We start from the raw sequence: 12,604 nt of genomic DNA, 5'->3' as shown, positions 1-12,604 counted from the left end.
ATTGAGACTGTTTCGATGATTCTTGAAGGGAATATTCTCTCTCTCTCTCTCTCTCTCTCTCTCTCTCTCTCTCTCTCTCTCTCTCTCTCTCTCTCTCTCTCTCTCAACAATGTACATAAACGGTTTGTTTGGTTCAGTCTCTATAGCTTAGCTCATCGAACAACCAACATTACCTAGAAAAGCTGTACCTTATCATTTACAATCTAACTAACATGCCTCTTAAGCCGATCAAGATTTCACCGTCTAGAAATTTGAAGGATCAGACATAACTACTTGTAACTGAACTCTTCCCAGTTAACAACAGTTTCTTTAATTTTTCCTTGGCATACGGGCTAATATATGTAAAATAGGCTATAGTTCTGGCGGTGAGTTTGCATATATGTATGTAACACAGGTTCCAAACCTATACAAACTTTTTAAATGAAATTTGCACCCTCTTTCACGGAGGATTCAATAACACATTCCGAAAGATCGTCCCCATTAATGTCCAGTGAGGGAGTGTTTTGTGTACTTTTGTGCTTCTGCAATGGTTTTGTTGATGAAATGGGGGTCAAGGCACACAGAGCTTTTGCATGTATAAGTGTGAGCATATGTTTGTGAGAAAGATCAGGGTAATGTCCTCTGGTGGGGTGCTTTGACCGCTTTTGTGTTCCTGTGACGGCCGCTTTCGTGATCCTGTGAGGGCAAAGCCGTAGCTGGCAAGTGTGACCCCGCAGCGTCCCAGCACAATAAGCACCTTCGTTTGCGACGAAAACTAATCATACTCTGAAGATCGTATTGTGAAAGGCTTTGAAGACTTCCCAGAACGTCTTCGTAATGTTTGACACACACATAGTGTTGCTCAACACCTACGATGACATGAACTGGAAAGACTAACAAGCTAAGGAACTTTCTCAACCAACAAAAACAGGGCCCAACACCTAGTATGATTACTATATGGAAACCAGGCATTACCTACCATCCCTCAATATGTTCTACCATGACGCAGCCTGTCTCCCATGGCCCGTCTGACCTTCCCTGACCCCATGTGGCCAACCATGATCCAGTCTGACTCTCCAATTTCATGCCGCAACCTGCCGTACTCTACCATAACCTTACACAGTCTATCATAACTCACTCTCACCTATCATGATTCAGCCTGACATACAGTACCATTACCCAGTCGAACCTACTATGACCCCAGATGATCTGCTGTGATCACAGTTTACTTACCATGGCCCTGATGACGGGCGAGGCCAGCAGCAGTGAGGTGACCCACACGAACAGCACGGAGCAGTTACAGTTGCTCATGGTACACAGGGACCGGGACCGTATAGGGAACACGATCACGATGAACTTGCAGGGGAAGGAGGTGAAGTCAGAGGGATGACACTGGTAGAGTGAGATTATGGTGGGGTGAGGGTATGGTGTTTGTGAGATTAGTAGGGGTGAGATTAGGATGGGTGTGATTAGTAGATGCAGTAGGGTTGAAGATTAGAAGGGATGAGATAAATAGGGGTAAAATTAGGAGGAATCAGTCTGGTAGGCTAGTGATGAGATTTATTGGGTGACATTAGGATCGATGCAATGAGAAGGGTTGAAAGTAGTAGAAGTGAGATTAGTAGGGGTAAGATTAGGAGTTGTGAGGTTGGTTGGGGTGAGATTATTAGGGACGGGGTTAAGAGGTATGAGGTGAGAATGTGAGGAAAGATGATCACGATGAAAGAATGAGAATTACCTGCCACGTCAATACCTGAAGAGAAGGGGGGTTAGCTAACTCAAAATTTAAATACAAATTACATAAATGTGTTATTTTATTGCCGTGACATCAGATCAAAACTGCATGTCCGGCAATATAATAAAATGTGCGTATATGTGAAACAGATTAAATGTAGGAGGGAAAACAATATGAGAATTTCAGAAAACGAAACTTTGTTTAAGTATGAAAAATAAATGAATGAGGTTGAAAGTGAGTGTGAAAGTGGATGCATTAGTGAGGATGAATGAGAGAGAGTGAGATGAGTTTGAAAGTGGGTGGAAGTGACAATGTGGGAGTAAGTTTGAGAGAAAGCAAGAGAGTATGAAATGGTGAGTTGGAGAGTAGGGAGTGAGTGGGTTATAACTACCACTGAAAAGGTGTGATCAAGAAATAAATTTTCTCTCCCTTTTGTCTTTCCAATACCTTCCTTTTTTCCTATTTCTTTTCATGGCAGTGGAAAGGATATGATATTCGGAAAACAAACAATTAGTATTATTAATATTATTCCATTCAACTTGTATCATACTTTCATTCAATATCTAATCTTTTTTTACCTTACTAGGAGCGTTGGGGCCCGGGGCTAGGCTGGACAATCCTGATATTTAAGGTGAGGGGGACCAGCTTCACCGTTCCCTGAGTGGCATTATGTGAGCAATAAACCCCAACCACCCCTGTATGAACCATTATGGGTCAACCTGAATGTAATATATTTTTCTTCCAGGTAACAAATGAAAGATGGTTAACCAATGTACATGACGCAGACACGCTGAAGGAAAACAAATATTCCCAGTCCTTCTCTCGTTTTCTCTACGATTTTCCATCTCCTGGCAAGCGGGACGTGAATCGCGTTTTTAATGCCAGTAATGGCTGTCTTGTGCTACTCTTTCCAACACAGCAATACCTTCAAGTAAACCACAGAAGACAACAGCCCTCCCTCACACACACACACACACACACACACACACACACACACACACACACACGGACACACACACACACACACACACACACACACACACACACACACACACACACACACACACACACACACACACACACACACACACACACACACACACACACGATCATATCCAGTTCTCATTTCAGCTGTCTTTTAAGGAACACTAATGTATAAGAAAATCTAATGATCAAAGTATCGTCACTGTTAACAGGATCCAGTGTGAAATGAACACAAAGAGGCATAAAACACCTCGTTATCTTAGCCGTATAGTGAGCCTTTCAGTGATAGGCCGCTTATTGTCTCTTTCCAGTGATCTAATTAACCCCTTCACTATGATGACCTAATTATCTTCTTAATGCGACCAACAACAGAAGATTCTATGCAACTTAGGGAGAATCCCAGAATCTTTAGTAGCCAAGCAGATAATGGAAACTATATATATAAACCCTCCAGTACGAAAAGTCCCTCCTTAGCTGAATAAAACACTGTGGAGGCGACAAGGATACAATAAAAAGTCACCGTAGAGAAGAGTGAGTTTTTCAGCCAAAAGACGTCATTTACAGAAAATATCCTTCCTGCTGCTACAAGACGATTCCACGTATAACAAAGGCCTAATGAAATGAAGGGGTCACTGATGGCTGTATATACTTCTACAGTCATAAAAGCTTCTGAGCTGAATAGATACGTCAGGTGGCAGCAAAAATATAAAACACGTCACCGTAGTGAAGGGGTCACGCTCTGTTGTCCGAGGATCTCATTTCAGTTTTCTTACTCCAACTAAACAGTTAAATTCAGTCTGGGATAGACTTTCATAACTGGAGGGGTTAGAAAAGTAATAACTTCCTAGTATATTCCCAAAGCTTAACCCTTTCACAAGGATCTCATTTTTATCTTCTTGCTGCCAAAAGGCAATTAAATTCAGTTTGGAAGAGACTTTTCTAACTGTATGGGTTAGAAAAAATATCCACTTCACAATATCCTCCAAAAACTTAACTCTTTCACTCCGCTGACAGTTTTCTTGTCTGCAGTTGGTAAAGATTGAAAGGCCTGTCATGGTGTAATGCTTATATATTTTCTCCAGTAACTTCTGCTTTGGGTTTCCTTAATATAAACTGAGTGAATGGCTTATTGAACGCTAAATTTAACCCTTCTAACTCGAATAAAATCATCTGGAGGTAGCAAGAAAAATATAAAAGACTTTATCGTAGTGAAGTGAATAAAAGGAAATTAGTCTTGAATCACTATTAACCCTGTTTCATCCGAGGACGTCATTTTCACTTCATTCTTGTTATCTCCAGACAGTGTTTTAAGTTACAAGACACCGTTTGGACAAGAGACGCAATACAATTTATAGTCTTTAGTAACATCCCTCGCTAATAATCCTCATGACCTGAATAGACTCATCAGGAACCAACAAAAATATAATACAAAGGACGTTTTCGCAGTACAGGGATTAAGAACTCAGAATACTGTTGAATTATTAATCCCTTCAACCAAATAATGTATTTTCAGTTTATCGTTGCTACCTTCAGACGATTTTACGCAGCACAGGGAGAGACATCAGGCTGTGAAGGGGTTTGTGGAGACTTTGTACTGTAATCCCTTCCCTACAAATTGTCAGTAAAATCGTCTGAGATATTAACAAAATTAATTATAAGTTTCGAGGTGAAAGAGTTCATCTCAACTCAAGTGGGCAAACAGGACCCAAATAGGTCTTTTATTGCGAGGATCATGTGAGGAGTTGATGGTACACCTAAGCTGCCTGGTGCAGGTGTTTGGATGCGGTGAGAAGGCAGGTGACTAAAGGTGTGGAAGAGTGAGGAGGAAAGAGAGGAGGGAGGTGGTGGGGGAAAGAAGGAGGGTTGTGGAAGGGGGAGAATAGGGAGAAGAGTTAAAAATGAAGGAAAGGCAGGGGGGTGAAAAAAGAAGAAAGGAAGGAAGGAAAGGAAAGAGAGAGAGAGAGAGAGAGAGAGAGAGAGTTTAGGGTGTGTGAGGGAGAAAGTGTCACAAGCAATACAGGACCATATTGGCAAAGTTGGCACAATATTCCCGGCAAGGACGCCAAAATGCCGCTGTGTCCACATCAGGAGCAAGTTCAGGCCGGACTTTGATCACGGAAAAAAATCTGGTGTGGAAAGTATATCTGGCTGGGAAATCTTAGGCCAGGCATGAAAAGATGGAAAGAAACTGGACACATGAGTCTGTCTCTGTTTTGGTCGACACTGTTTGTATTTATTTTTTCCTCGTTTCATTTCATATAATTCTCACATCATCCTGCTTCCAGTGTGATTTGCTTTGTCTACATTTTTCTCGTCTTTTTTAATAGTCTCCATACTACCATTACATCTTTTACCACACATTTCACATATATATTTTTTGTTCTTAGTTTCCTACTGCCATGTTTTCACATATTTCTCGTTTTTCCTTTCCATCTTCCATGTTACTGTGTCTTACATTCTGTCCAGTGGCTGCAGTCTCGTTTTCGCTCACAAAACTTTTACCTCCTTTTGTAATATATTTGTTTTTCTTTACGTACCCACATCAAACTTCTTTATATTATCTTCCTTTATATGCTAACACACAGACTGACCAAAAACAATCTTATAAAGGCAATGACAGATAGAAAAACAAAGGCAAAAACAAACTAAATCACAAAAAAGCAGGCAAATAAAAACACTGAAGGCAGACACAGATAAACAAAGACATACACAAGAATTAGGGCAGACAGTTATAAAGACTGCCAGACAACTTAACAAAGACAGAGAAACAGAAAAATAAAGATAATGAGATAGATAACCAAAGACAGACGATAAAAAATACGGACAGAAAGATAAATAAACCGAGAGAAAAAGACACAGACAAGCAATAAGACTGACGATGGGAAGATAAGCAGACTCTAAAAGGAAAGACAGACAAACAGAAAAAGAAACAGACAATACGAAAATGGACAGAAAGACACAAATGGATAGAAAGAAAACACAGAATCATATACACATAGGCAAAGACAGACACATAATGAGAGAGAGAGAGAGAGAGAGAGAGAGAGAGAGAGAGAGAGAGAGAGAGAGTCTGGCGAACGCATTGAAAAATATTCATGTTTCTTCTTTCCTCTCAGTGGTTTAGATTAATTCTAACAGTCTTTGTAAAGAGGGCAAAGGGGAATCCTTCTTACACACAAAATCTCTCTCTCTCTCTCTCTCTCTGACCCCAGAGCGAGGGTGAAGCCCGAGTTCTATTAGTGATTTGATATTCAGAAACTTAAAGGTACTTATTGAATTTCTCGTTATTAACCCATAAACCGCGGGCTTGTTTTGCTTTGACTTGCATGTCCCGCGGGCATATTCGCGCTCCAACAGACTCTAAAAATATTTTCCAAAAATCAATTATTAGTCCTAGAATATTAAAATTACATATGGATATGACACATACCTTCAGCTTTCTCCTGGGATGTTTGTTGAGCCTTCTTCGAGTACCGTAGGACTTGTGGAGACCTCTGAAGTTCGGTAACGAAGTCTCCACTTTAGACTTCCCGGCAACTCGTAATATGATTACCACAACCTGATATTATCACCAGAAACACTATTCTATGATTCCCAAATAGTTTAGAATCCATACTGCAAAAAAAAAAAACGCTGTGAAAGCAATGAAAATTACGAGCGGGTATGACCTTTCCACTTCCGATCGTTCGTCGCTGGTGTTCTGTCATTTATTATTCATAAAAACACTCACAGTTTATATTTCTATTACTATATAACACTTATATCTACAGTCTTTATCCATAAGTTTCCTTCAGTAATAGTAGTTTATTGTCACTGTAGGCATTCAACTTCTCTTTCAGCAAAATACGTAGCATTCACACTCTCGTCCTGTATACTAGCGTTGAGAGTGAATCTGTCACTTTCACCTTCACTTTCATAACTCATGGTATTCATACATGCTAGAGTGAAACTTTCACTTTCATTACTCCTAGTATATATACTCGTATTCTTATATTACTACTCATTTACATTTCTATTTACATTCTCTATTTTATTTACATTATTTACATTCTTTATTTTATTTACATTAATTACATTTCTATTTTATTTACACTGTGTTAGGCACTGTCACTTGCTGTAACTTATAAAACTATTTTCCACTGTTCACTTATATTTACATTCATTGCTTTCACTTGCTGTTTATACATTATTTACATTTCCACTTGCACTGTTTTACTCACCAGAAAGATCGTAGTCACTCTCTATCATTTTCATTGACAAATTAGCCAGTTCACGTTCCACACCACTCACTTATCCCTTTACCTCTTTCCACACGAGGTTTAGTAGGGGGTAGAGGTCACAGGGCCCTTAGCATGGGGCTAAAAAGCGGCGGAATTTGATAGGCGCAAATCCGACGTGCTTTCACCTTGAAAGATGAAAGTAAACTGAATACAGTGTGTGGTGGCCTGCCTAGGGGAAGTGCAGTGCTGCCAATCTCAGCCTGGTGACAGCTGCTAATATTATTATACGCTATGAAATGATTGGCAGGAAATCTAGACAATACATAATAAATTAGGTAGTTCCAGGTGAATGTAAATATCACTTTGGCTTCTCCCTTCCCTCCTTATATATATTTTTATTACGGGAATAGATTATACGGCATACTTCAAGGGGAAATAAACAGCGAAAATTAGCGAACGAGTGCATGTGAGGTGTTGTCAGGTGATAATTAGCCAATTCCAGGTGTATGGCACTATCACTTACCTTATTTCTTTTCTGTATATATTATTTGGTATAAGAATAGGGCATAGGGCTTATTTCAATGGATGAAATCAGTGGAAAATTCCAGGGAAGATTTACTTAGCGTAGCATGGCTGGGCAGGCGAGAGGAGAGGGTAATGGAGGGGAGGTAGGGAGGGGAGTCAAGAACGGGGAGAAATGGCTAAATTGTCAACAATGGATGGGAGTACAGATGAGATTAGGAGTGCTGACTAGTGTTGGACATTGGCAGTACTGGTAGATGATACAAGCCACCACTTGAAAGCCCGGGCGAATTCAAAATAACACAGAATCACAAAAGTGACGCCCCGCAGTTAAAAATCCGTTATCGTGAACCTCTCAATTTCGATAATGTAAACTTTCCACTTCGGTCTCGATTTCATTTATTCTATGGACCTATCGTAGCGAAGGCATTAAGTTCTCTTCTCTTGTCGGCTCTATTTTCGTTATCAAAATTCCAATGTGCCACCTCCCTTAATCTTCCTTCATTTCCCAGGTTTCTCTTCCTTCCCCTACAGTCTTTCATTCTACTGACTTATTGCCTCTTACTTTTCCACCTCTCCTTCTTCCTCTTGGTGTTTTTTTCTTTTTCTTCTTTTGACATTCTCATACTTCTCCAACGTCTTTCTTCTCTCTTATACTTCTCTGTAATTCCGCTGCCTTACTTCCTCTTACATTTCTAACTTTCTTTTTCTTCATCAATTCCTCTTTACTTCTACTTCAACTTCTTTCTCCGTTTCATTCCTCCTACTTCTATACTTCCTCTTACTCTTTCAGCTTTCTCTTTCTTCTTCCACTTTCTGTATTTCTTACTTTTGCTACGTCTTCCTCCCATTTATTTACCATGTTTTTTACTTCATTAATATTTGTTACTTATGAAATTTCCTTTATTCTCCCCAGATCCACTTCCTCACTCTACATTTTCTTCTCCACACTCCCTGACTTCCATTTTCTTTCAGTTTTTCACTCCCCTGCATAACATCCTATTTCTCAAATTTCCTCTTCCTCATTCTCATTCATCTTACTCTTCCTTCTTTTCTTCTCTTATTCCCCCTTTCTCTTCCCCCTTTTCCTTTTTCTCTTCTTTCTTCTCTCTCTCTACTTCCTCCTTCTCTTCTTTCCTTTTCCTCTTTCTCCTCCCGTTTACACTTCCATCGATTCTTTCTTCTTTCTGTTCTTGTTTCTTCTTTCTTCTGTTCGCTCTTCTCTTTCCTCGTCATCATACCTTCTCTTTCTCTTCTTTCTCTTTAGCATTTTCTTTCCACCTCCTTCTCCAGTCTCCCTCTCTCGTATCCTCTTTCCTTCCTTCCTACTTCCCTCTCCCAATCGCCTTAGATGATAACTTTGCTCATTCTGACAAGGGACGAGGGAGGGCAGGGAGGGAAAGGAGGAGGAGAGGGAGGAAGGGAGCAGGAGAAGAGAGTTAGGGAGGGGAAGAGGGTAAAGGGAGGTGGATGAGGGGTATGGGGAATGAAGTGAAGTTGGAGTTGTGAAGGAGAAAAAATTGAAGAGGGATGATACGTGAGACGAAAGTGTGTGTGAGTGTGTGTGTGTGTGTGTGTGTGTGTGTGTGTGTGTGTGTGTGTGTGTGTGTGTGTGTGTGTGAGAGAGAGAGAGAGAGAGAGAGGTATGCAAAAGGGAGTAAGTGCAGGGCCTGAAGCGGTAGGAAGCGGGATGTAGTGGAAAAATAGGAGGGGGAAGACGATAAAAAAATGAAAACGAACTAAGCGGTAGGGAAATGAAAAAAACGAAGAAATAAAAATGAAAGAAACAAGAAAAATACAAGCTGAACTGGAATGGATTAAGAAAAAATTAATACCGTGAATCAGAGATGAAAAAAAAAAAAAAGGGAAATGCTGTGTTCCACTGGACGAATTCCTCCCACGCCTGGAAAAGCTGTTTACTGGTGAGATACAACCGTTTGGGCCCGACTTGCACCCTGTTAAGACACGTATTGTGATAAAAGTATATGTGTGTGTAATGTATATGGCGGGGTGAGTAGGACACAGCGGGACGGGATGGTAGGGAGGGGTGGGGAGGGCCAAGGGAGGGGTGGGGAGGGCCAAGGGAGATGTGGGGAGGGTCAAGGGAGATGTGGGGATGGCCCAGGGAGATGTGAAGAGGGTCAAGGGAGATGTGGATAGGGTCAAGGGAGATGTGGGGAGGGTCAAGGGAGATGTGGGGAGGGCCAAGGGAGATGTGGGTTGGGTCAAGGGAGATGTGGGGAGGGTCAAGGGAGATGTGGGGAGGGCCAAGGGAGATGTGGGGAGGGTCAAGGGAGATGTGGGTTGGGTCAAGGGAGATGTAGATAGGGTCAAGGGAGATGTGGGGAAGGTCAAGGGAGATGTGGGTTGGGTCAAGGGAGGGTGACAATCAGCGGCGTTAGGAGGAGGGAAAATGGGGGTGGGGGGCGCGAGGAGAGGAAAGAGAGATGAGGGAGAAATAATGCCAAGTGTTCATTGAAAAATCCTTGGTTTATGAGATAAAAATAAAATGGAATGGAAAATGAATATATATCTGTAATATATATCTATATATCTACATCTATCTATCAGTCTATCTATCAGTGTCTGTCTGTAGACAGATATAGATATACTTGTAAATATATAATTAACGAAAGTTTGTGCGAGAACCAATTCTGTGTTCTGGTAACCATAGCAACACAATACTCCTGCAATCAGCGCTCAGTTTACCACCCAGGGAATTTTTCTCTCATTACTCGGGAATGAGGAAATAACAGACTCCCACATTTCTGAGAAAATTACAATGACTGCTGGTTTGTTGGGATTACTGAATGTGGTGATTAGACTCCCACGCTTGCCACTACCAGCTAACTTTTTAGAACATAAAAGAATCGACAGAAGCTTAACAGAAACTAACGCTGCTTCTGCAGTGCAGCACATCACCGAGACAGTCGATGATACAGCGAATATTAGAATTTTAATTATATAAATGAAGGACGTCTCACTGATAAAAAAGGCCAGGAAAAACTGACGGAGAACAGAAAGGAGAAAAATGATGCTACGGTAAATTTGTGAAGGAACACTAAAGATATAAAGTGAGGTGATATAATGGCAAAGGAGGGAGGAAATATGACGTGAGCGGAGGAGCTTCATGAACAAAAAAGTTGGACGTCTTTTAAGAACACCGTTTCAGATGGGAGTGTGGCCAAAAAAAAGGATGCCATTCACCGGCCAATCAGAGGATAAGGACTTCTGTAATACGTTGATCGTGCTCTCTCTCTCTCTCTCTCTCTCTCTCTCTCTCTCTCTTAAAAAAGATAAGAAAAAGTAAGAAAATGCTGAGCACAGAATATGTAGTAAACTGCGGTAGAAAGAAAGAAAAGAAAAAAACAGCGTGGAAAGCTCACCATAGATCTATACAAATGCTTGTACCAGGCCAGCAAGGGCGTCAGAACACACAGACGTGTGTGTGATGCCTTACAGACGCACGAGGCGAGGCCAACACAAGGAAAGTCCCTGAAATGTTTTCCACGCACGTATATCAACATGTACTGTGTAGGCAAGGCGCCGTTGTTATTTTATCACGGGTTTCCGCAAAGTATGGGAGACGGATGATGATGTACTCTATACCGATACAAAGTTGTTTTCTGATGCCTAAAAATGTATTGTGTTGTTCCTCTTCTAATATGCTCTCGTCTTTATGAGTGAGTGTATAAGAAACTTGTGATGTGTGACTTCATGCACAGGTGAACCACTGCTTCTGTACAGACAGATGTGGATTTGGAATCATTCCTTTGTTGCAAGAAGAGAAGGAATTTACGGCTGAGCGCACTGAGAACTTCTCCCTTAAAAAAAAAAAAAAAAAAAAAAAAAAGTTAACGCAAATAGGGTGCAAAAATTAAGATCCATTTATTTTGAGATGCCTGGAAACATTGTATTTAAAAATCTGAAGATCATAAGCAAGACACAGACAAACAGAAAGGTGTGTGTGTGTGTGTGTGTGTGTGTGTGTGTGTGTGTGTGTGTGTGTGTGTGAAACTAGAAAAACTGCTATAAAAAATTCGGTTGCCAGATTCACATAAACCTTTGTCAATGTCACCTAACAGCATTCTTGTCTTCTGTCTTTCCCTGTGTCTTTATATTCATCTTCCTTCATTAGTAGCTATTCACGTCTTTTTTCATCCATTTTCGTCTTTCTTCCAACATCCTTTATTATAGCCTTTCTAAATGCTAATTTTTTTTTCTCTTCCTTTTATCCTCCTGCTCTTCTTTGTCATATTCTGTCTTTTTTACTTTCTTTCACTTCTTTCCTCCTTTCCGCCACCTTCCTTTATCACTGCAAATCACCCTATCATCAATTTCCTATCTTTCCTTTTTCCTCTTCCTTTCTCAGTATGACGTACCCCTATTTTTTCCCCTTTGCTTTCATTCTCTCACTTTTTTCCTACATTTCTTCCCAATCCTTTTTTGTTTCTCTTTTCTACCTTTTCATCTCTCTTGTTTTTCTTTGAGCTGTCCTTGCATTCACCTTCATTAACCTGTTTTTAATTTCCTTTCAAGTTTTGTTTCTTGTCGTCATTTTAAACATCTTTCCTTACTTTCACCAGCATTATGTGTTGCTTCTTTCAACTCTTCCTATCTGTTTTTCCATTTTTCAACTGTCATTTCTCTCGTGGTACCTCTTCATTTTTCTTTCTCTTTTTATCTTTCGTTTCAGGCTCTATCCTCTGTTCCTAATTTTGTCTCTCCCTTCCCCCGCCCTTCACCGCCCCGTCGGTCCTAGGCAGAGATAATGTCCGTTCTCCCCTCTTCTGCATTCCTAACCCTCACGTCCGTCCGTCGCACAGCCCCCACTCCTCTTCCCCCTTCCATTCTTGCCTGTCCTTTCCTAATCCACTCATCATTCTGTTCTTCCCTTCCATTCTTCCCCATCCCTTCCTCCCTGTGAGACTATCCATTACTCATACTGTCCCTCCTCTCTCCCTCTTCGCTTTATCACTGTCCTCCCCTTCTCTGCCATTCCTGCCAGCTTTCATCTGTTCCTCTCCTATACCTCTACAGTTCACCTTTCTTCACCATCCTCCTCATTTCCTTTCCTTTTAATTTCCCCTTTCTTCATTCCAATCCCCTTTTCCTCCGTTTCCCCTCCTTTTTCCCCATCCTACCTGTTCCCCCTCGCTTCCCC

At 41.0% G+C, this 12,604-nt stretch overlaps 1 protein-coding gene across 1 annotated transcript in view; it reads right to left on the bottom strand.

Moving 5' to 3' along the window:
- Nucleotides 1–550: 550 nt before the first annotated feature.
- LOC145404382 (allatostatin-A receptor-like) overlaps nucleotides 551–12,604 on the bottom strand; it is a 38,068-nt gene continuing 26,014 nt past the window's right edge. The window contains exons 4-5 of the mRNA XM_080275904.1: nucleotides 1,213–1,371; nucleotides 551–736 (exon numbers count right to left, since the gene is read on the bottom strand). Coding sequence (XP_080132030.1) covers nucleotides 551–736; nucleotides 1,213–1,371 — 345 coding nt within the window. The remainder of the gene's footprint in view (nucleotides 737–1,212; nucleotides 1,372–12,604) is intronic.

This window comes from Coenobita brevimanus, chromosome 63 (genome assembly GCF_032717465.1).
Source record: "Coenobita brevimanus isolate Jiangsu-jjx chromosome 63, ASM3271746v2, whole genome shotgun sequence".
In the NCBI taxonomy this organism is placed as follows: domain Eukaryota; kingdom Metazoa; phylum Arthropoda; class Malacostraca; order Decapoda; family Coenobitidae; genus Coenobita; species Coenobita brevimanus.
Note: the sequence above shows the minus strand (reverse complement) of the source record. Positions and strands in the feature narration are given on the sequence as shown.